Source organism: Rhinoderma darwinii, chromosome 7, assembly GCF_050947455.1.
Source record: "Rhinoderma darwinii isolate aRhiDar2 chromosome 7, aRhiDar2.hap1, whole genome shotgun sequence".
Taxonomy (NCBI): Eukaryota; Metazoa; Chordata; class Amphibia; order Anura; family Rhinodermatidae; genus Rhinoderma; species Rhinoderma darwinii.
The window spans coordinates 27,179,726-27,204,731 of record NC_134693.1 but is presented as its reverse complement, the minus strand read 5'-3'; the positions used below and the strand labels follow the sequence as shown (position 1 = coordinate 27,204,731).

General features: G+C 42.7%; 1 protein-coding gene across 2 annotated transcripts; it reads right to left on the bottom strand.

The window, feature by feature from the left end:
- Nucleotides 1-204: 204 nt before the first annotated feature.
- NDC1 (NDC1 transmembrane nucleoporin) lies at nt 205-18,120 on the bottom strand. 2 transcript variants are annotated; one of them, XM_075833044.1, is made up of 18 exons: nt 17,964-18,120; nt 15,779-15,899; nt 14,478-14,579; nt 13,067-13,241; nt 12,839-12,980; nt 11,968-12,076; nt 11,565-11,616; nt 11,314-11,446; nt 10,619-10,708; nt 9,418-9,499; nt 9,155-9,316; nt 7,640-7,858; nt 6,534-6,646; nt 5,559-5,609; nt 4,427-4,490; nt 2,030-2,130; nt 1,505-1,665; nt 205-376 (listed from the first exon to the last, which is right to left on the bottom strand). In XM_075833044.1, the coding sequence occupies exons 1-18, from the start codon at nt 17,985-17,987 to the stop codon at nt 313-315; spliced, it is 1,965 nt and encodes a 654-aa protein (XP_075689159.1). In that variant the 5' UTR covers nt 17,988-18,120; the 3' UTR covers nt 205-312. The 2 variants fall into 2 exon arrangements, with proteins under 2 accessions (XP_075689159.1, XP_075689157.1); XM_075833042.1 differs by having other exon boundaries at nt 7,613-7,858; nt 17,964-18,119.
- Nucleotides 18,121-25,006: the final 6,886 nt, after the last annotated feature.

The following is a 25,006-nucleotide window of genomic DNA, read 5'->3' as shown; positions in this document are numbered from 1 at the left end:
TGTCCAACAACAAATAAAAATAAATAAATTGTACAGATAAAAAATAATGTCTGACACTTTATAAGCTCCAAAACTGTTGGCCTTTAATGTTGTAACGTCGATTACACTTATTTTAAAAATTACAAGTCAGACAAAAACATAGAAAAATATCAGTTCATAAAGAGACATGAGACAGGCAGACAAATAAATAAAGCTCGCAACAAGAAGTGCTGGTGGTTTATTTTACAGTGAGAACTCTTATTGTGATGTAAGTTTTGGTGAAGTCCAGCGGCAGATTTACACGATCACACAAGCCGTCTTCCAGCAGAGGGATTATTCCTTGAAGTCAAGGAACTGCTGCAGTTTTTTCCGATGTTCTGAAGATACAGGAACAGCACTGGATAAAAAGAAACAGGTCCAGGATTAACGCCAACAGTAAGGCCGGGTTCCCACGTAGCGCAAATAGCGCTGAATTTCTGAAACTTAATTCTGTGCATTTACAGCAGCAGCAAAGTGGATGAGATATGAACAAATTTCATCCACATGCCGATGAGATTAATCCGCAGCACGTCAATTTATATTGCGGAATCATTGCACTTTTGTTGCAGGTTTTACCCATTGAATTTAATGGGGAGGTAAAACCTGCAACAAATGGCAAATGTTGCAATTTTTGCGGCGGAATCATTAGATTTTGGCCAAAAAAACATTGCAAAAAAATTTATTAAAAAAGGTTAAGAATTACCCCCTGGGCATTGTCCTAACGTTTTTCTCCGTGCAGCCTGGCCTCCTAAGGTGACGTTTCATCCCATGTGACTGCTGCAGCCAATCACAGGCTGTAGCAGTCACATGGAGTCATCACAAGAGGTCGGGCTGCGCAGAGAACAGAGCGACGCGTTATGGTAATGCCAGTGAGGTAAAGCTTTGGGTTTTGTTTTTTTTCCACCTCTGCCTTCCCAAGTAAAAATCTGCACCACAACTTGGTGCGGTTTTTCGGCTGGAATTCTCTGCGGGTTCTAGTTCGGACATGCTTGGTACTTTTACGCAGCATATCCGACCTGTGGGAAAATACCCTACAAAGGGGTATAATGAAAAGTTCTCCAATTGTCCACTACACTTTCTGTATCAAGTCCTCAAATTTTTCAAGATCTCTGCTTGCAGTCAATTTATTAGGAACCTTCACTATTCACTTCCAGTAGATAAAAGTCTGTCCTGGATATGTGATGATCACACAGGTGCATTGGCCATCACAGAACAGTTATCTGAGACGAGTCGTTACAAGCAGAGCACTTGTGTGACCGTCACCAGGACAAGGACAGATTTCTATTTACTCTTAAGTAAACAAAGGTTCCTAATGAATTGACTGCAAGCAGAGATCTTGAAAACGTTGAAGAATTGCTACAGAAAGCGTACTGAAAAACTGTACAACTTTTAATTATAAAAAGAAACCCAAAATCCACTTGTAATTAAAATCCAGTGTTAGACATTTGTGGCCACATCACAGCCCCTCCCCATATTATATTCTTACTGTAAGTGCTCTCCAAACGTTGTGGTTATCCTGTAGATTGCCGTCTTCAGGGTGGATCTCACAGCGAACCTTAGCGTCTTGTAGGTAGAATCTACTAAACTCGATGTAGGTCTGGCTGGTTTGCTGGAGGCATGTGGAAGTTTAAAATGTTTTTCTACAGCCTGGAATATAAAGAGTCCAATAAAACAGCAGCGAATTTTAAAAAGAGAACATCGCAGCTCTCCTGACACGTATATTTTAGTAAATACTTGTATACCCCATTAACCAGATTTTCCTAGTACTGTGCAGTTCCTCTGTAACCCCTCCAGAAAATTAATAAATTGACAACTGGGCGTTACCCCTCCCCATGTCAATGGGATTCCTATACAGATCTACACGGCAGTGATCGGACAATGTCAGTGTGTAAAAATACAGCCTAGTGACAACACCTGGCACATGTAGTCCAACTCTTCAATTTTGGGTGGGGGCATATTCTAACTTTTTGCCTCATGCACGTAGAAGCTCCTGAATTGGTGTGGCACTCACCTCTTGTAGAGTAAGAAGTGTGGCAAGTATAGTGGAGAGGGTGGTCTGTACCACTCCCATTCGGTCTTCTGAGAAAGATGCTGCCACTAGATGGGACAAAGCTGAAAAACCACCAGAAATACAGGGATTACTATACAAATAAATGGGGCAGTCTAAAGGGTTAAAAAAAAAAATTGATCGTGCTAGAGATGCATTTGTTAAAGAGTCTTACGAAACTTAAAAGAATAAGCAGCACATGTAGAAGTGGTATTAAAATTAACTGCGCCATTTACTGACGCCACTAAACATGACTGTGGCTGCGTGCCAGAGCTGCAGTACAGAAACAGCCCATAACGGTTCTGATCAACAACCACAAACCTGCACAGGGGTTCGCGTTCTCAAGCACGTTTATACAGAGGGAAATGAATGGCCATGACAATATACCAATGTGAATGAGTATATAACTTAAATATAGAGATTCATCAATAATGTGTAATATCAGACATTATAGGCGTTCTAGGAAAGTAAAGATCTTGGAAATGGTTAAAGGAGTAGTCGTCCAGGATTAAAAATACACAGCTGCTTCCTTCCAGAAACAGCACCACCCCTGTCCAGGGGTTGTGTCAGGTATTGCAGATCAGCTCCATTAAAGTGAATCAGGCTGAGCTGAAATACCACTCGCAAACTCAGGACCGGTGTGGTGCGGTTTTTGGAAGAAAGCAGCCATATATATTTAAAAGCCTGGACAATCATGTTAACCCCTTCAGAACTGAGCCCGTTTTGGCCTTGGGGATACAGCCGATTTTTTCAAATCTGACATGTGTCACTTTATGTGCTAATAACTTGGGAATGCTTTTACCTATCCATGCAATTCTGAGAATGTTTTCTTGTGACACATTGTACTTTATGTTAGTGGAAAAATTTGATCAAAGAATTCAGTATTTATTGGTGACCAAACACAAAACCGAAGAGAAAATTTGCATTTTTCTGAATTTAAAGCTATCTGCTTGTAAAACATATGGTAATAGTTACTAATTAACATTTCCCATATGTTTAATTTCTCCCGATTACGGCAATACTTCATATGTGGTAATAAACTGCTGTTTGGATACACAGCAGAAGGGAAGGAGCGCTATTTGGCTTTTGGAGCTCAAGCTTGCTGGAATGGTTTTCAGGTGTCATGTCGCATTTGCAAAGCCCCTGAGGGACCAAAACAGTGAAAACCCCCCCAGTAGTTACCCCATTTGGGAAACTACAGCCCTGAAAGAATTTATTTAGGGTATAGTGAGCATTTTCATCCCACAGGTTTTTGGCTGAATTTAGTGTAATTAGGCCGTGAAAACTTCTATTGCTTTTTTTTACAGCGTTCACCATGCATTATAAAGGACATCTTTAATTTATTCTGCGGGTCGATGCGATTACGGCGATACCATATTATATATATATAGGTTTTTTATGTCTTATGGCGTTTGCACGATAAAATCACGGTTTTTAAAAAAGTTTGTTTTTGTGTCAACATATTCTAAGAGCCATAACTTTTTTATTTTTCCATCGGGAAAGTTGTGTGAGGGCTTGTTTTTTGCGGAACAAACTAGTTTTTATTGGTACCATTTTTGGGTACATGTGAGATTTTGATCCCCATTTATCCAATTTTTTGGGAGTTGAAGTGAATAAAAATAGTGATTCTGGTATAGTTTTTTTATTCGTTTTTTTATGGTGGTCACCGTGTGGGATAAATAACATTATATTTTTATAGTTCAGTACGTTACGGACGCGGCGATACCAATTATGCATAGTTTATTTTTTCTAATATCAAAGGAAAAAGGGAGGTTTTTTAAAAAAATTTATTACTTTTAAAGTTTTACTTTTTTATAAATTCTTTTTTTTTTTTTTTTTAGTCTGTTGGATCGTTGTTACTTATGTATTGCAGGGTATCATACCTGTCAGTTTGAAACTGACAGGCAGCGTATTAGGTCTTGCCTCTGGCAGGACCTAAATCGCCTTCCACAGATGGCAGACCAGGAGGACTTTTTTTAGGCCTCGAGTTGCCATAGCAACCATTGGCACCCGCAATTGCGCCGCAGGTTGCTGATGTTAGTGTAGCAACTTAAATGCGGCAGTCGCTATTGACCACTGCATTTAAGGGGTTAATCGGCGGGGATCACCCAATGTTTTCGGCACGGCTGTCTAATAGCCGGTTACTAGCTGCGCGTTGTTCCGGGCAATACGGTCCTTTACCTGCAAAATTGTGCGGCCGTTAATTAATGCACCCTTTATTGCCCGCAACAACGCGCAGCCATTAAGAGGTTATTTGACAGCCGTGCCGAACCTGGTGTCGTTGCAGTTGTTGGCTGCTTCGTGTGGCCTTACCCGTACATGGTTAGGAAATAACCGGGATCAAGAACAGGGTTCACGCACCTTCCATAGCCCAAATGTGGATCTGTGAATCAGCAAACACTTCCTGACTAGAGGCCTCTGGATGCTACAAGGGAAAAAAATAATATTTTAGGAGCAGATCTGTACAAATACACATCATACCAAAGAATCTTATACAGTCGTCCTCCTAAACAACCGCAGAGCACGCGGCGTCCATCAGAATCACCACCAATCAGCATTTTGTAAGACAAAAGTATGTAAACCCAATGAATTCTACGCATGAGAGATAACGAAGCCTTTATATGCTCCTGACAAAATACATGTATTTTTTTTCTGGATGTCTGGATTTATTTGATTAAAGATATTAATACAAGACTCAAAGTTGTACAGTGAAATCCCTTTAATCTGGCATCTGATAATTCGGCACTTGTTTTCTGTACAGAACTACATTATAAATGTGCAATTTCACAAGACCAAGCCGAGAAAACCAATGAGGAAACTTCTCTGAAACACAAAGCTATAGCGTCAGATCTTGAGTTAACATTTTAGTTTGTGCTTCTAAAGATTCTCTGCCCATACAAGCGAGTTTTTATTTTTTTATAGTTTTCTATAACGGTCTAAAAAATGCAGAATATTTGATAATCTGGTACCCATTAGGTCCCATTGATGCTGGATTAATGGATTTTAATGAATTTGCAGTGTTACATTTATCAGAGGCAGGGGAGGGGGTATGTGTGTTACTCGCATGGCTAAGTACAAGGTTAAAGTTTTCTTTTTGTACTTAAAGGGGTTTTCCAGTGAGAAAAAAATAAATTGATGGCCTATCCTCAGGATAGGCCATCAGTCTCGAATAGGTGGGGGTCCGACTCTCGACACCCCCGCTGATCATCTGTTTTAAAGGGGCCGCGGCGCTCTTCGGATGCTGCTTCACCTTCCTTTGCGTCACTGACCCGTACTGTGAAACGCCTCTTCAATGCAGCGGATTGGTGGCGGTGCTAAGAGCCGGACCCCTACCTATTAGATATTGATCCTGAGGATAGGCCATCATTTTTTTCTCTCATTGGAAAACCCCTTAATATGCTTTGTTGTAAGTCTATGACATTTTGATAAACTTGGCACAGAAGAAGAACTTCAAATGGGATACTGCAAAATAAAAACGAGTCAAATCTCTCACCTTGCTGAATATGTACATAAACAAAACTCGTTTTGCAAAGAAATTTTTGACCTAAAAATAAAAAAAACAAAGAATAAGGAAAAGGCAACGTTTTCTACTTATACTAAATTGTAGGTGATAAACATACAATGCTAATCTACAAGTATTTATATTGATATTTAGTTCTTTTGCACACGGCAACAGCACTTCTTAAAGACCGTTTTGATAATCGTGCTTTTACGTCCACCTTTACAGTTAAGTTTGTTTTTAATGCTCTAATGCATCTAAAAATGAAGGAACTTTTAAATGGATTTCCTAGCTTTGTGTTTATAGCGCCAATGCATCCGCTACTTCTTGCTAATATACCTTTGGTGGAAGAGAGTATTAATGCAATATCAGACTACACAGGGTGCCTTTGTAGTCTGTTACCATGGAGACACATCGGTCTGAATAGGAGCTGTAGACACAAAATGGTAGGACATTTTGAAATCAAGACATTTTGAAATGTTGCCTAATTTTTTCAGTTTAGATGCATTGGAGCAATAAAAAATAAAAAATAAATAGCTGGTTGCAAAGGTGGGCATAGCATTTAATTCCTTGGTAACAAGAAAAATAACAAATATCTTAAAACATTCTAGAGATAGATGATGCAAGAAGCTTTCATTCCTACTTTTAATCACATATTAGGAAAGATCAAAATGGAATTAAAAAGGTGGCCACAAGGCCTGTACATAAAACAAGCAACAAATATGAATAACTAATAAAGTTCACAGAAAATACAAAAACTTTATTGTCCAGGATATGCTGTACACAGCTGCACACCACAGATCTGGCCAAGTGTCCATCCTAAAGCCATCATTGTTCAGCTGGTCCCACCACTAGGGAAATATCATGAGCTTCTGGTTGTCGGCCGTGGCATGTTCTTAGCCCTAATCATTGCATGGGGCGAGAAAATCAACATGTATGACCAGCATAACATTCACATCCTGCACCTACCTGCTCCTGTTTGTTCTGGAGCCATGCAAAGAGGACACGCTGCCCGTCACTGCTGATCGGGCTAGACCTGGTTTTAGAGACTGGAGAAACTTCTGAGCCGTTCCTCTGGAGGTCTAAAAAAAACAAAAAACAAACAATAATAATAATACATGTGAAGAATTGATCACTGTGTTCTGCCTAGTGCAGGGCCTGAGGGGAGGAGCATGACAGATTCTCTCTGGTGTTCTTTGATCACCTGTGTCATGCTCCTCCCCCTCAGGCCCTGCACTAGGCAGAACACTGTGCATTCGTTTTGCCCAGGGTGTACCTTATTCGGTTAAGGGGAATATTTTAGTCAGAGAATCTAACGTAAGTGTGGTTCTAGAATAAGAGCTTAACAAATCAGGATTTCATTACGCTCAAACTATTAAAACTTAAATCCAAAAAGGCGGAAATTATAATGACCAGTTCTCTGTTGCTGCTATGAACTGGTGTGCTGCTTTATTAAAGTGGAGCATTTCTAGAATTACCAGAAAATTCCATCACTCAATACTACACCCCATTATAGCACTGATCATCAATCCTAAACCCTAAGCACTTAAGATTTCCCCCCCCCCCCCCCAGAACCTCCCAATCTAAAACTGCTTGACGAATATAAAACATCTTCCGACAGACATATTGATTGCAGAAATCAAACTCGTCTACCATGGTAGAAAACAGGGTCTAGTCACAGCTCTGAGGGTGGAGAAGACCTCTGTGTATAGCAATAGTCATACATCTTCTACAGAGGACGAGTAGCAATACAAAGGATCTCTCAGTGACAACAGCAGATCACACAGTATGATGGAGATTTGTTGTGGTCACCCACTCCATATAAAGATTGTTGCTATGCAACAGCCAAGTCAAATTCTGGGGGGTATCTTATTATGCAGAAGGACTCAAGAAACTACACGATCTGCAGTCTGCGGGATTTCAGGTGAGAACTCAAATAGGAAACTCTGGTTTGCACTGGATTTTATCTACATTTTTAGGAAATCCAGTCACATGTTAGATGTAATCCCCACAATATAAGCACTGGGGCCATGAATTCGTGCACTCACCAGGGCCACAAGTCCACAGCTTTGTACCTCTTCTCAGAACATGGGGGCTCTGAACAGATCCATGCCATGGAGAATTTGGGTCCACAACACCAGCGATGCGACCAATCGCAGGAGAGGCAAAGGGACTTCCAGAGTCCCATTTTGCTTTGAGAGAAGTACCAGGCTTCAGGAGTGAAGGGATAGGGGTCCCGGGAGTTAGAACAAGTTTTGGTGAAGGGTCGACCATGTCATTAATGAAGGAGGTGCCTGAAAAATAAAATAAACGATAGAAGCGGAAAGCCTGTAAGCAGAACTCCAGCCACAAAGGAAAAACGTCAAAGAGCTTTTGTTGATTAATAAGAGAAGATGAAAAATGACCACATCCATACTGATGTCAAAATATAATATATGTCAGAAAGCTCCCACAATAAGCAAGTTGTTCTGCATGATTCGAAAGTAGAATGGGCATATCGGTGGGCAACAAGTTTAATAAAAACATCAAAATCCACCATCACTGGTAGCCCCAGATATGTACATCGTAGGCTAACTTTACACTACATCTGGCCATACAGTGGATAGTCAAATTGTGTTTTAAAGAATTAACAAATAAAGTGCATATTGTTAAACTGCAAATGAACACAACCATACACCTATATACCGGTTTTCTCAATGTTCCTAAGCCAAGTAAGGGAAATTGTGCACTTCTTGACTGGTTTCCCTACAAATTACAGCAGATCACATAGTGTCAATGAACTTCTCCAACAAGTAGGGATTGTCCAAAGCCTAGAAGACCTTTAATATAACCTGTAGTTTTTGGTGGATCGAAACAGTGCAGCAGCCCACCCTTCTCAGTACAGTCACACAAAACAACTTTTGGGTGTCTAAGTCAGGAGAGGTGGACCGGTGTTACACAGCTGTACCAATTTTATATTAAGAAGTGCAGACAAAATACTTTACATTTTGCACTCACAGGTATAAGGATTTCATAGAGCAATCTATCATGACAAGTTATATATAGTAGATTACTGGCGATGGGTTGTATATACAGGGATCTATTCGGATATATTTGGCGTCTGGAAGGAATTTTGTCCAAGTATAAGACAATTGGAAACTACTTTTATATATTATATATAGCGCCAACATATTCCGCAGCGCTGTACAGAGGTCCTCACTTACTGTCCCCATTGGGGCTCACAATCTAAATTCCCTATTGTTATATTTTTGGGGTGTGGAAGGAAACCGGAGAACGCAGAGAAAACCCACGCAAACATGGGGAGAACGTGCAAACTCCATGCAGATATTGTGGTTGGTTGGATTTGAACCCAGAACTGCGAGACAACAGTGCTAACCACTGAGCCACCGTAATTTATAGGGGTTGTTTGGCTTCCTCTTGATCAACATTGCAGGATAGTTGGCTGAACTTCAAGGGCTTCTTTTTTCAACCTTACTAACCATGTTACTGTAGAATAACCATGAAATGGATAACATGACTCGAATACTGGCAATTAATTTACTAGCAATAGATTCAAACAAAGCATTAGTTACGCCAGGAGAGGGACATACCCGAGCTGCTGGAAGATTTCCTTGACTCTGAAGAGGATGATGAGAGTTTCACACGTCCATTACTTGCAGCGGCTTCCTGGTGAGCAACAAGTCTTAATGTCAAATTGGTTAAGACACTGAGGCATTCCCTGGAGATCGCGCTCCAATTGTGAGGATGTCCTCCTGTCAAACATTAAGTGAAATAAATTAGTCTGGAAATCAGTCAGTCATTCTACGGATAAAAGAAATGGACTCGGATTCCTATGTTTTCAGGCGGCACATACCAGGCTGGCTGAGGCTGAACACTTCTTGTCTTCGAGATGGAGAATATTGAGATAGGAGCATTAGGTCTTGGAAGGCCAGATACTGCGGAGGACAAAGAAAATGCATCAAGGCAATTACAATAATTCTCATCTCTATCCGTTCGTGCAGACGCAAACTAGGAAATGACATATTACGGCATTTAGTTATTAATAAATCTCCATGACATATCGGGACTGGCCAAAACTCAATCACAAGGTCGCCACGGAAGCTCGAAATACTGCCCTGGTGTCCAGATTTTTCTCCCTGGTTTTCATTGCATATGACTGGGGCTTTCGCCTGGTGCACGACGCTGGATGTGGTCAGTGCCAACATCCAGCTCCATTGGTAGAAGCCATCATAGACTGGAGAAGGCAGACAGCGACTGCCACATAGCAGTACCGTGCGCTCCTCCTGCATCAGTCACTGTTAGTAGAGACCAATAAAGAAATCTATACAGCAGCAGGCAGCTAGTATGAAGCTTCCTGCCAAAAGAAGGTGCAACCCCTGGAACATGGTGGGGGGGGGGGGGGATTTCTGACTGCCAAACCCCATAACTGTCCTGTGATCTCTATACACAGATCATAAAAAATTTGCTCGTTAATATTTAATTCATTAGCATGAGGCATAAGTCACTTTATTTTAAGTCAAGTAAAATAAAAACACAAAAAGTTTAGTAAAAAAACAAAAACAAACAATAACTTCCCAATCCTACCGCTACCATTTTATATAACCGCATCTTAAAGCAACCCCAACCCACCAAGTGCTAGAATTAAAAGAGTTGCCTAGACCAGAGTTTCTCAACGTTTCTAAGTCAAGCACCTTCTACTGAAACAAGTTACCTCAAAGTACCCCCACAACTATGATGATACACTGTGCTGCCTATTGAATACACAGTATGAGTACTCCTTGGGGTAGATGTAGCACAGATTGAGAACCAAGTATCTAGACACCCGCCTTGTCATATATATCCAACCTGGCAATGAAGGCGGATTGTGGGGGGGGGGGGGGTCCAGCTGCTGAAACGCTCAGGTGTCATTGACCGTGAAACCGCCGGCGTCTGTCCGCCAAAGCAAGAGCAGTTCTTTGGAGTAGCTCGCCATTCTGATAAGAGGGAACGATGTAGGGGAATGCCTCATCATGGCATCCATATAGAACAACGAAAACATAGAAGCCGCCACTCACTTTTAGTAGAGGAGAATTACAGCTCATGACGTTTGGGAGACATTTTGCTGCTTCTTCAGGAAAGGCAGTCTGCACAGGAAACACGCGAGTCTAGAAGCATAGAAGGGTTGAGGCCATATAAGCAACAAATCTACTGTAATAGCGGCAATCCTACAAGTCGAAGCTTTATCATGAAAATGAATACGTGTGAAACATGGGAGTTACAAAGAGTTGCTGAATTCAAAGGGGGAACCATAGTTTGGTGGGCTAACATGACAGAAATACCACACATTTATCAGTTATCGAATTAGCCTTGTTGCCCATAGCAACCAATTAAAACTTCAATTTCATATTTTAGTGTGAAAAATGAAAGCTGTGCAGGGATTGGTTGCTAGGAGGAACAAGGACAGGTTTTTCTATTGGACAGTTTTAATAAATGAGGCCTAGATTCATGTATAGGGAAAGGAGCCATTGAGGTTTTCTACATAAAATATTAGTAGACAGCAACATCCGTAATATGAACCACAAGCTCTGCCAGATATACGCTGGCTACGATAGTCACTCATCTGTATAATGGATCTTATGTGTAGGGGTAAGGCACTCAGGTCGGGGTCCAGTTATGTTTTTGGCACTAAATATACGGCTCGCCCACGGAGCCTTATTAGACCTGTGTGAACAGAGCCTTATATGAAATACAACACATCTATCCTACTGACCTCTGTAGCGTAAATCTGGAAGAACAGCCACACAATATACCAGATGGTTAGAAGGAACACGCCAGACAGCCAAAGCTGGTAAAATAGCGACAAATCAAAAAGCCCACGAAGAGTATCCAGTGGTGGCAAATGTCTGCACAGAACACACAAATGTCACGTCTGTGATTACTATACGATCAGGTGTGAAGGCATTTTATGGCTTTTACGGTTCCCACCATGGAAAATACACCAAAAAAAAGACAAAAACTTACTGATCTATTTGGAGATTTAGGACTGCTTGAATCCATTTCCGAGGAATATAGCCTGAAATTTAAAGAAAAATCTATTTTATGAGAAATGTGCATCTAGATATTTTATGTATATCTGTGTATGTAACAGGATACACTAAAGAGGTTTTCCCATCTTGAACATTTATGCATAACCACAGGATATGCCATAAATGTCCGACAGATGTGGGATCCGCCTCTGGGACCTGCATCTATCTCTAGAACGGGGCACCTTACCGCCATAAGGACAGAAGGTACGGCCGGGTGGTCCTGTTCTAGAGATAGGTGCAGGTCCCAGAGGTGGCACCTACATCTATCGGACAATTACGGCATATCCCGTGGATATGTATAAACGTCCGAGATGAGAACACCCCTTTAATAAACATACCCAGAATAAAATAGACAGCGGTGAAGTTTCGGGTCAGGTAGAAAGACCGGATACAGCTATGCTTCAGAAGTTTCGGGACACTCTGCCGGAACTGCAAATACTTGAATTGCTTATTAAAGGATGAAAAGTTAGGGTTATAAATTTGTAAAACTGTAGATCTAAATGTTAAATCAGTTCTATAGTACAATAATAATCCTTTAGACTATGTGCACTTTCGCCCTTCAGCTATCACCCACTCAACTGATCTCACAATGATAAAAGGAGCAGACGGCACATTCAGTTTTATTGCAGAATAGTGCCGCAGTCTCCTCTCCTATCTGTAGTCAACAAGCCTGTTTTTTTTTTATCTTTTCCGAAAATGCGGAGGAACGACAACCAGTGACCGACTTCAATTCCCATGATGCAAAAATAACCTATTATGTAGGCCATAGCTATCCTGTTGGCATAGGTTCCGGCATTGTACCTATTTATTCCCCCACTGTACTGAAAAAGCGCAATACTAGGGGATCCCACAAAAAAAAAAAACAACTGTATACTGTGCATTTTTTTACAGTGGGTGTCAATGGGCGACGTATGCATCTGTATGGCATATAGTTGCCTACAACAGGGCTAAACGCTCAGCATAGGACAGAAAAGTGTGAACAGAGCCGAAATGTATTTTAGGGCGTTTCTCAAAGTGCAACTTCATAATATAATCAGCTTTCCAAAATAACATATACAGTTTTGTTATTTACCCCTTCCTGCACTAAGCCTGAAGCAGGCCCTAATAGGCTGCCCATCAGTGGATACATGTGTTTTGTGGGAAAACCCCTTTAAGGGGGTAAAAATATCGGCAGTGATATAATAGATACATGAACGTGTTAGTTCTTACCTGGACAGATGGAAAAGACAAGCAGTTCATATTGCGAATAAAGTACAGCAGGCTGTAACCGTAACCCATAAAGCCTCCAGTCAGCAGCAGAAAGAGGTAACGTTCATTCAGACACATTGCCTGACTGTTGACTTCATGACCACTGATGAGATCAAAAAACACATACAGCATTAGATCAATTGTACAAATCTCTACATTATAAACCACAAGGGCCACATACGAACTTACCTGGGGTCTGGAATACATGGAACATTCAGGCCTTGATAATGACTTTGACTCAGGACGGTGCAGCACCAAAACACCAGCACCCCCATAATGGCATGTACGACAGAGTGAAGCACATGCTGTGGAAGCAGGATCAGTCCAATCATAGAGAGCCGGGAACTAGGGATGGCAGGCACCACTGTGGATAACAGCAATAGCATCATATATAAATCATGCTGGAGAACATTGTGTCTCAGGTGGCGCTGCAGAACTTGATAGATGTCCGAGTGTGCGCCAAGCATCATAGGTGAAGCCGCATACTTATAGGAATGGTCTCTTAATTAAGAGACACACATTTCACATTAAAAAGGGTTTTTTCCCATAATCAATATTTATCACCTATCCACAGGATAGGTAATACATTTCTGATCGGTGGGGGTCCGACCGCTAGGACCCCCACCGATCACGCGAACGGACTTACCTGGCCATTCTTGGGAGCTCCATAGGAATGGAGCAGTAGTACGCATGCTCAGCCACGGCTCCATTTATTTCTATGGGTGTGCCGAAGATAGCAAGGTAAGCTCGATCTCGTGAACGATGTGGGGGGGGGGGGGGCAGCGGTCGGATCCCCACCGATCAGATATTTATCACCTATCCTGTGGATAGGTGATGAGGATTATGGGAAAACCCCTTTGATAGTGTGACATCTCTTGTATGCAAAACTGCAGATGCCAGGACTTGGTCAAACTATTTATTAATTGCTGTGTATTGAAGGGGTTATCCGGTGACGTAAAATCGATGGCCTGTCCTCAGGATAGGACATCAATATCCGACTGGAAAGCCTCTTACTCTCGGAACCCACGCTCAGCTGTTTGAAGGGGCCACGGCTACTTCCCCTTCATTGCGTACACAGCTCCGCACTGCACAACGCCGTGCACAGTACTACAGCTTCGTCCATTCACTTGGATCGGGGAATTCTGTAATACTGTGCGCAACCGCCATGCACGTGATGGCGTTGTGCAGTACGGAGCTGTGCAAATAATGATGCGGGAGCAGCGCCCGCCGGAGCACCTCAGCCCCTTGACATAGCAGATTGGAGATGGTGCCGAGAGCCGGACATCCACAGATCCGATATTGATGGGCTTTCCAGAGGATATGCCATCAATTTTATGCCATCATATAAACCCTTTTAAATGCAACTGTTGTTACTTCAGGCTGGGGAGGGACTGACTGTAGTGTCCTTTAATGGGATTACTGAAAAGAAGCCAGAAATATCCCTGAAACGTGTAGAAATGATAATAGCATCTCTGCTCAGAAGTTATACTTGTTTAAAGGGGTATTCTGATCTCTATTATTTATGGCAAATCTACTGTTTGCCATAAATGACTAAAGGTGGAGGCCATATATAATGTAGTGCAATGCTTCATTGTCTTACCTGAATGGAACTGCACATTGAAGGCACACTGAATAGCCTGCAGTACACATAGGAGCAGCAGACAGAAGAACGTGGAGCTGCTGAGGCCGTCCTTTATGGAGTCTACAGCAACCAAGAAAGCCATGATTAAATGTGTGAGTATCGTAAACCAATAATATAACCAATTATTTTACAATAGAGAACCCCCTGGACGGCAGAATGATGGATTTTAGTAAAGAAGAGGACATCAAGCCCAGCGTCTGAGGTTGTGGACAGCGATAAGTTGTAGTTTTATGCGGCGACCATTCAATTGAATTGTCATTTATAAAATACATGGACACACAAGGTCTTTCAGAGTGGGAGAAAAACGATTCTCAGCTGCTCCGGTTTATAAAAGGACCCCCCTCCCCACACTATAGTCATCCATATGCCCCGATACCAGTTTAATTTAATACAAATTTACGTTGGATTGAAAGCGGAGATTCAGTGGCTGCTTTACTCACGTTAAACACCAAACAGTTTCCCTCGCACATAGACAATATGTATCACAACATTGCCCAAAACACCCCTCCCCCACAGTATTACAGAATTTTTTATTTAAATAATGTGTTCCGCTTATTGGGAAAATATGTAAATGTATTCCCTCCAGAAAAAAAATCTATAATTCTCTAAAGCTGCCCATACACATTCGATGTATTTCGGCCAAACCCACCAATTTCAGCCGACCACCTAATGTTTATGGCGGCGTCCCGACTCTCCCCGGACGTCAGATGTTGGGAGAGAGAAGGGTCGGGCATGTTAAATTTCCAAATGCCCGATCCTTTTGTTTGTTAGTAGATAAGCCTCTGTTAGACAAGCCCGGCAGCGGCTCCCTCTCTTCTCTCTATTGAAAACACACACAGGCTTGGCCGAGCCGAGCATGCAGTGTATGAGAGAGTCGTTAGGAATAGCCGTTGGTTGAACGATCATTCAGCCAACAGTTATGGAAAGTGCATGGCCAGCTTTAAATGTATGGCTACCCTGTAAATTAAAAGTGGCGACTCACAATAGCTTTATGCCATATCAACTACTACGACCCACCAATCCCAAAAATAAGACTCAGTCAACAAACCCAGGCCAAAAATAATCCAGCACTATGGATCAAAATATGATGGGCACATTACAAGTCAGTGAGTTCAAAAACTGGATCATGATGGATCCATTCTTAAAGCCATGACGCTAAAGTGATCAGAACCTTAGAGACCTAATCGTTCCTTTCTGAGGATGATCATCTACAACATCCTGTAAAATAATACTCCATACACTGCACACAAATCACTCACCCATGAAGCATTGTGCTGGATGGAAGATGTGGAATCTGCTAAGACAGATGAAGACCAAGCAGGTGAGTGGCAACAAGATAACCGCCCAGGCAAGACTGGCTGCCACTCTCCATCCCAATACCTGTAATACAAGAAACCAGTGACATGATTAGATACGAAACACTGCCATATTGTATTTAAAGAAGTCATCTTATCAGGTCACCCCCTCAAAAAAAACCTCAGATATTCATGAGCATAAAGCGATCAGCCATAACATTAAAACCTCCTGCCTAATATTGTGTAGGTACTCCTTGTGCCCCCAAACATCTTTGACCCGTTGAGACATGGACTCCACACAACCTCTGTAGGTGTCCTGTGGTATCTGGCACCAAGACGTTAGCAGCCGATACTTTATGTTCTGTAAGTTGTCAGGTGCGGCCTCCATGGATCGGACTTGTTTTTCCAGCCCATCCCCCACATGCGCGATCAGATTGAGATCTGGGGAATTTGGAGGCCAAGTCATCACCTTGATCTCTGTCATATTTCTTAAACCATTCCTGACCAAACTCTGCAGTGTGGCAGGCGCATTATCCTGCTGAAAGAGAGCACTGTTATTAGGGAATACAGCGGTCATGAAGGGGTGTACTTGGTCTGCAGCAATGTTTAGGTAGATGGTACGTGTCAAAGTAACATCCACATGAATGTCAGGAGCCAAAGATTTCCAGCTGATCATTGCCCATATTACCACACTGCCTCTGCCAGCTTGTCTTCTTCCCATAGTCCATCCTAGTCCCATCTTCTCTCTCCGCAGGTAAGCAACGCACAAGTACCCGGCCGTCCACATGATGTAAAAGAATGTGTGATCCATAAGACCGGTCCACCTACTTCCATTGCTCCATTTCCGATGTTCATGTGCCCATTATTGGCGCTTTGGCAGTGGACAGAGGTCAGCAAGCTGCGATGCTCTGGGTTCTGACACCTTTCTATCATAGCCAGAAGTAACGGATTCATTAATTTGAGCTACACCAGCTCTTCTGTGGTATCGGACCAGGCGGACAAGCCTTCACCCCCCCCACATCAATGAGCCTTGGGTGCCCATGACCCAGTTCACCGGCTTTCCTTCCTTGAACCACTTTTGATAGGTACTCACCACTGTATACCGGGAACACCTCACAAGACCGGCCGTTTTGGAGATGCTCTGACCCATTTTTCCTTATTCCAACACATCAACTTCAAGAACTGACATGTCGCTTGTTGCCTGATATATCCCACAAATTGAGGGTAAGGCCACACGGTGCGTCGTTGATGCGGTTTTGTTGCATTTGAAAACCGTATGCGGTCAACTGTGTGCGTTTTTCTGCCTCTGTAATGCTGCAGTTCTGGTGCGGGTTTTTTACGCACATCGTTTATGGACATCGTTTTCACTTGTGTTGAAGTTTGTTAGGTGCTTGCAATGAACCATTGTATATAATTCATAATTATTATTTAAGTTACTTATATAGTGCCAACATATTACGCAGCGCTGTACAGAGGTCCTCTTTTACGGTCCCTATTGGGGCTCACAATCTAAATCATTGCAGAACCATTAGCCAAAACACAAGCAGTCCGGCAACAACATTGGCAGCGCGGTCATTAACCACATGCGGTCGGACATTACGAAGATGGGTTCAACCGCACAAGAAGACTTTCTATTGAGCCCCTACTCCGCTACATTGATTTCCGGAAAAAGCCAAACAGAAACTAAGAGGCTCAGCGCTCAAACGAGCACTTTCTGCCACTTTGTTTTAGCGATTGGTGGGGGTCTCAGTGCTCGGACCCCCACCAATCAAAACTTCTGACATGTCACTATGACATGTCAGAAGTTTGTTGAACGTTTAGTTACACTTTAGAAGCTAAGTCTGTCATTGGTCGGAAACTTTAAATTTGTCACTTTCAACGGACTGTATACCACAGGCTGCCACAAGCCAACATTTGCTGGCAGGTCTGATATAAAATTTCTTTCAGCCAGGCAGGAATGACTCCTGTTGTTGCAAAACTACAACTCCCATCATGCCTTGACATAGATTCTTCACTATGCATAGCCAGCCCGCAGCAAGACCTTCTAATGGCTTGGCCTTGTAGTTCCCTAACTATGCAGGGAGACAGCTCGGATACGCTGCAGGCACATGTCGCGCTCCCCCCTCGGCCGGGCCCGCGCCCCTCGTACCTTTCTCTCTCCGATCACATTCATGTCGCTGCCGCTTCCCACATTCAAACACTCAGCGCGGCGTGAGAAGAGAAGGGCCCTTCCAGGGCTGCCTTCCGCACTGCCTGCGTGAAAAATGCCTACAGAACATCTGTAGGGCTGTCCCGCCACTTGCCTGACGGGATGTTGGACCTTCGATTTAGGACTGCCCTATCCGCTGTCTGATTTTGATATTTTAAACAAGCACAACTTTATTTAACAGAAACACAAGGAAAGTGATACTTCTTGTGTTCTGTTTTAGTTTTGCATGCCCAGTCCTATTACAAGCTATAGGGTGGATACCAGTCTGTGACGTGTTGTCTTTTAGTTAAATTAGATCAGTAGAATAAATATGAGGTATAGGCTGCAGTTAAGGGAACCTGTCATCAGTTTTGACAACCCTGAACCGCTATATAGAGCTTAGAGAGACATTTCAGAACATATCCATGTATAGCAGCAGTAATGAAGCATACCATAGAAAAATACGGTTTACCAAATCCTACACTAAATGCAAATTACTCTTGAAGTGTCTGCTGGGCATTTCTTAAGCAGGCAAGTGTCCAGCGAACTTGCGGCAGCCCCTACATCTAGGCTTCATTGACATCTCATTGCAGGGGACAGCGGATGACGCAGGAGGTGTCAGATGTCAATCAAGTCTAGATGAAGGGGCTGCTGCCAAGATCGCTTGACACTTGCCTGCTAAAGAAACGGCCAGCGGACACTTAGAGAGTAATTTGCATATGGCGCAGGAGTTGTTAAAACTTATTTTTCTAAGGTGTGCGTTATTACTGCCGCTGTACATGGATGTGTTCTGAAATATCTCTAGCTCCTATATAGCGTTTTAGGGTCGTCAAAACCGATGGCAGTTTTCGTTCCACGTTTAAAACTTTTCTCGCCCATGGTAAACAAAAGCCGCATGTGATATCGTTTGAGAAAAATACATGTGGGGCAATGTAAATGCTCAATATATGTCTCAATAAGAACAATTTTTCATGGGAAAATGTTCTTTCCGAAGAGTGTTCCAATTGCAAAAATATCAGAAAGCTTTAAACCGTCCATACATATTAGATTAAAGGGGTTTTCCCACTGGGTGCCCCACCGCTAGGACCCCACCAATTGTGAGAATGGGGTCCCGAACTGCTCGACCACAGGAGGACATTGCGCTGCTCAGCTTCAATGGGTTAACTCCAATCCCCTTCAGTAGTACATGGAGAAGAAAGGATGCAGCGGCACTCCAGAGAATTCTAAAAGATGGTGTAGGCTTTATTTACCCATAGTATATGAAAAATGCATTCTTCATATACTTTGGTTGAATAAAGCCTACATCATTTTCTAGGAATTCTCTGGAGTGTCGCTGCATCCATTGTTCTGCCCTTAAATAATATATGATGTATTAGTACTTGCTGTACTGTTGTATTGTTTTTGTGTTTTTTTTATGATATAGGCCAAATATTACGGTCTAGTTCATATGATACCTAGAAAAAGAACCAACCAGGCAGCACAATTCACATATAGCAACCTTCTTCCCCAGACTGGGAGTCAAATAAATTCCAGGGAAAAGAAGAACTAACGTAATAAGTGATCAGTAACGGGGATGTAGCAGACTCCAGTATGTGGTACAGCTCCGTAATTCAGGAGGGCAGACAGACAATCCAGGGTTCAGCAACAATTATGTAACAGAGTCGAGTACATGGTACAGTTTAGGAGGGTAGTCAGACAATCCAGCGATGTAGCAGAGTTGATTATGTGGTACTGAGCAGTAATCAGGAGGGCAGTTAGTCAATCCAGGGTTAGGATACGTGATGTAGCAAAGCTGGGTGCGTGGAACTGAGCAGTAGTCAAAAATGTAGTCAGGTAATTCAGGGTTGGGACATGGTGATGTAGCAGAGCAGGATGCATGTTACTGTGCAGAAGTCAGTAGGGTTGTCAGGCAATCTAGACTTAGGGTACGGTGAAGTAGTAGAGCTTGATGCGTAGTACAGAGCAGTAGTCAGGATCGTAGTCAGGCAATCCATGGTTAGGGTATGGTAAAGTAGCAGAGCTGGGTGCGTGGTTCTAAGTCATTAGGGTAGTCATGCAATTTAGGGTTCGGTAACAGTTATGTAGTAGAGCAGAGTATGCGTACAGGGGATGATCCAAGAGAGTAGCCAGGGACAGAAACAGGTCACAAGTAAAAAGTTTAAGTTCAGGATAGCAAAACCAGGTTAAGGAACAAACACTGATAAATGGCACTGAGGCCAGTGTGCATGGGATTTAAATAGAATGCCTAGCGCTTTGACCAGTCGGGCATCCTTGTGCTCTGCACATGCACTGCCCAACATTCTTGCCAGCCCTGCCGAGAGATTCATTGCAGCGGCGGCCAGCAGGGAGAGGCATCACTGGACTACGGTAAGGTAAGTATATTAATTACACCAATTTTGAACAAATAGAATAAACCAGTCGCTAAGGTCAGAATTAGTATCAGGTTTCTAGAGACCTCAATGAGTTGACCTTAGACCAGATCATATTAAGTTTCTCCATATTAGGTTTACAGATCTGTCCACTGGCTACTGAGTTAACAACAGCTATGTATTGTGCCATTACGTCTCCAGTTGGCTCCGCCCAGCTTTATCCAGGTGGCCCCATGGTGGTCGGCCATTGATTACACTTTTATGCCATGACTAGCTGACATGCCTTCAAAAAATGGGTGTCCGCAAAAAGATTATGATGGAATTAACAGAATTACATTTACTTGCTAGTGGAAGTGAACATATGTCTTGGATCGTGTATCATTTCTCGTGTAGCAGGAGGATTTGATCCTACCAATCATCATTGGTCACTGTCTATTGTGGGACAATTATAGAGACAAGATTCTCATCTCATGTTCTTGGCAAACCATATGAAGAAAAACATTTTAAGAAACAGCTGCTAGCCCCCAGCAGCCTTGTATCACACACCAGCGGTAGAGTAGGACAATCTTGTATGGATTGAGAAATGGTCTGTAACTATTTTATAATTTTTAAGAAACATTTTTAAACGAAGGAAGAACATAGTAACATAACATTACATTGTATTTGTCACTAGGACATAACCATTTAATTTAGGACATTGTCAGTATATGGTGGCCCACCAATGTGTCTAATGGGGGTGGATAGGGTGTTGTGCATGTGCCACTGGGAGCTCCACACAGTATATTACAAATGTTTAGCACCTAAGGGCTGATTCAGACGAACGTTGCGTTTTTGCGCGCGCAAAAAAACGCGGCGTTTTGCGCGCGCAAAAACCACTTGACAGCTGCGTGTGTCATCCGTGTATGATGCGCGGCTGCGTGATTTTCGCGCAGCCGCCATCATAGAGATGGGTCTAGTCGACGTCAGTCACTGTCCAGGGTGCTGAAAGAGTTAACTGATCGGCAGTAACTCTTTCAGCACCCTCGACAGTGAATGCCGATCACAATATCGAGAAACCTGTTAAAAAAAAAGAAAAAGTTTGTACTTACCGAGAACTTCCCTCCTGGCTGTTGCCTTGGTGACGCGTCCTTGGTGACGCGCCTCTCTTGACATCGGGCCCCACCTCCCTGGATGACGCGGCAGTCCATGTGACCGCTGCAGCCTGTGCTTGGCCTGTGATTGGCTGGAGCTGTCACTTGGACTGAATTGTCATCCCGGGAGGTCAGACTGGAGGAAGAAGCCGGGAGTTATCGGTAAGTCAGAACTTCTTTTTTTTTTTACACGTTCATGTATATTGGGATCGGAAGTCACTGTCCAGGGTGCTGAAACAGTTTAACTCTTTCAGCACCCTGGACAGTGACTGTCTCCTGACGTCGCGTACCGGAAATTTTTTTGTCGGGTTCGGCCAAAACAAGTTCGGCCGAACCCGGTGAAGTTCGGTTTGGTTGTCCGGGTTCGCTCATCTCAAAGACACTCCGTTTGGATGTTTGGAAACAGAAAAGCACGTGGTGCTTTTCTGTTTACATTCATCCTTTTGACAGCTGGTGTGCGAAACAGTCGGTTCACACGGAAGTGCTTCCGTGCGACCTGCGTGATGCGCGAAATACGCGGAGATATTGAGCATGTCACGCTTTTTGCGCAGCGGACAAACGCTGCGCAAAAAGCACGGACTGTCTGTACTGCCCCATAGACTTGTATTGGTCTGTGCGTGGCGCGTGAAAACCACGCGGCCCGCACGGACCCAATACACGTTCGTGTGAATCCCCCCCTGAGAGTAGGGCCACCTGCGCACAGGACGGAAATGCTGTAGCGGATTAAAGTAACAGCCATGTGGATGAGATTTGAACAAATATCATCCGCATGCTGCAGAACACTTTCCGCATGGTGCAGATATTAAAATCCGCAGCATGATTAATTCTGTTGCGGATGTTCACAGCAGGTTTCTCACTTTTCAATGTAGAAGGGCTGAAACCTGCAGGAAAATCTGTACTTTACATAGTGGGTTGGTAAATTCTTTACATTTATTGAGTTCAATCTTTGATGTTTACAAACCAGCTGATCCAGATGAGGGCAAAAAACATCATTTGAAGGCCTAGTCCAATTTGTCTACAAATTGTGGTGAAAAAAAAATCCCTTCCTGACCCTGTATTAATAATCTACACTGTAAATATCAGTAATCTTGTGCATTTTGTTCCTGTTAAATCAAGTCATTCCACAATCACCAAATAAAGTTCCTTGTGGGGTCGCAGGAAGCAATTATAAACAGTGAAACCTCTTTGGGATGGCCACCCAATATTGATTTTAAGCTGGACTTTCAGGGGGGGTGGTCTTCTCAAAGAAGATGGGCTGTATGCAAAGTATATGGTGGAACTGAAAATTTGCCCCAGGAAATGTGGTCTGGATAAGAGGGCCGTCTTCTCAAAGAGGTGGTCTTTTGGTGAGCCTTACCCTTCAGTTCTATGATATCCTTCGGAGTTAGTGACAGATATTGCAAAACTCAGTATGCCATAAACACCTCATAGGTGGGTCTCCAACTTCTGGGACCCCCACCTAAATGTGTGTCAGGTTCCTTCTCTGGCACCATCGCCGATCATGACCATGTCCATCACAGTGGCTGCTTTCCCCAATGAATTCAATAAAGAGGTATCAGGCTTCAAGCAGAATTAGATTATTTTTGGAATTCCCATAGACTACGATGTATTTATGAATTCAATGGGCAGAGTGGCTGCTGCAAAATCGGTGATTGGTGAAAGTCCCAGAGGTGGCACTTGACCTATCACACATTTATGGCAAACCCTGAGGATATGCCATAAATACGTAAGATGGGGATGCCCCCTTTGGTGTTTTTTATTTTTAGACCCGTGATTTGGTAGAAGTAAATGTTTACTCCTTCCGGACAGACATTACCTCCCTGCTAATGGCAAGACATTGAATTTTAGTAAGAGTAAAATATAACGTTTAATAAAGTTCATTAAGAAAAACATAAATAAGCTAAAAACGAACAGATATCCGTAAATATCAGGAAACGTTGTCTACACTAGACTCTGGTTGTCAGGACTGGTTGCGTAAAGCCCTGTAGTAAGATTTCTGTGTGGTGTCCGCAGATATTGGTGGGGAGTTACTGGTGTCCAAAGAAACTTTTCTCTTCTCCAGCTTAACCTGTGATGCCTGTGAGCTGGTGGATTCTCTGGAGACTTTCTTGTAGGTGGTTGGTAAAATGACGGGGATGGACGTGGTTGTTTGTATAGACCGGCTTGTAACCTTCTTGGCATCTTCTACGGATTTCTTGAGCATCAAGTGAGCCCTTTCCAAGTCCTCTTTTTCTTTCCGACACTCATGCAAAAGCTGGGACAGCTGGGTGTTTTCATTAGACAAAACCTGCATTTTGCTTTCCAGATCCTGAAGCTGAGTCTGCAACTCAGATTTCTGTTTCTGTGTCTTAACAATAATGGGGACCATTTCTCTGAGCTGCACAGAGAGGAGCTGGTTGTCCTCTTTTAGATGAGAACACTGGTCTTCCTGCTCATGTAGCTCCTTGATAATATCCTTGGTTGTCTTACCTTTAAATCTTGGATTGCCTTCTAGGCCCAGGTCTAATTTGAGTTTCTTCACAGTTCGGTGAAGATTTTTGTTTTCGCTAGTCACTTCTTTAAGCTTGACTTTCAATTCCTGGATCTGACAGCGTGAAGACACCTCAAGACGCTTCAGTTTGTCCCTGGCTGATTCCTCTCTCCGGAGGGCATCATCTCTCTCCTTTTGACACTTCTGCACAAATCGACTTACTTCATATGAGGACATGTAGGACCTAACCAGAGGGTACCTAGGCGGATCAGGGAGGCTCACTTCAGAGGAGGATCTACAAGACATCATATAGTCAGCAGATATCACAATGGCAATACAAAAATTAGGGTGTATTTATGCGGTAAACTGTTTTTTAAGCCAAAACCAGGAGTGCATTCAAATAAAATAAGTAGTATCTGCCCTTTAAACGTTCTCTCCTTTTATGATCCACACCTGGTTTGGCTTAAAAAACGGCATTAAAAAAAACTTGATAAAAACCTTTTACGTGTGAATACGCCCTAAAGAACAGTATCTGCTATTAGAATCATAAAAAAATGGCTTCCTTACTTGTTTTGTAGTTACGTTTTTGCTTATTTCAAATACTGGTAATCTCTATCATTCAAAGTTGTAGATTACGTGTAATAATTAGTTTCAAAGTATTACCCTCTGTTATCGTTATATGTGAGAATAGCATTCTGGGCATTTCATAGGGCATATTGCTTTTGTGAATGCATTTCATATGATGTGTATGTTCTCAGTATTGTTCCTGTCTTATAGGCTAAGTCCAGCTTTGCCACCACTATTTTTATTATTCCAATGCATCAAAATGAGAAATGTTAAATATCCCTATGTTTTGTGTGTACAGCTCCCATGTATATCTATGTGTCTCCATGGCTACAGACTACAAACAAACCCTGTGTAGTCTAATCCTGATGTAATACTCCCTGTACCCTACTTCTTACTAACATACCGAATGTATGTTGGCAACCTAGGCAGTTTTATGCATACTGTATACAGTTTTAACACCCTGCCACA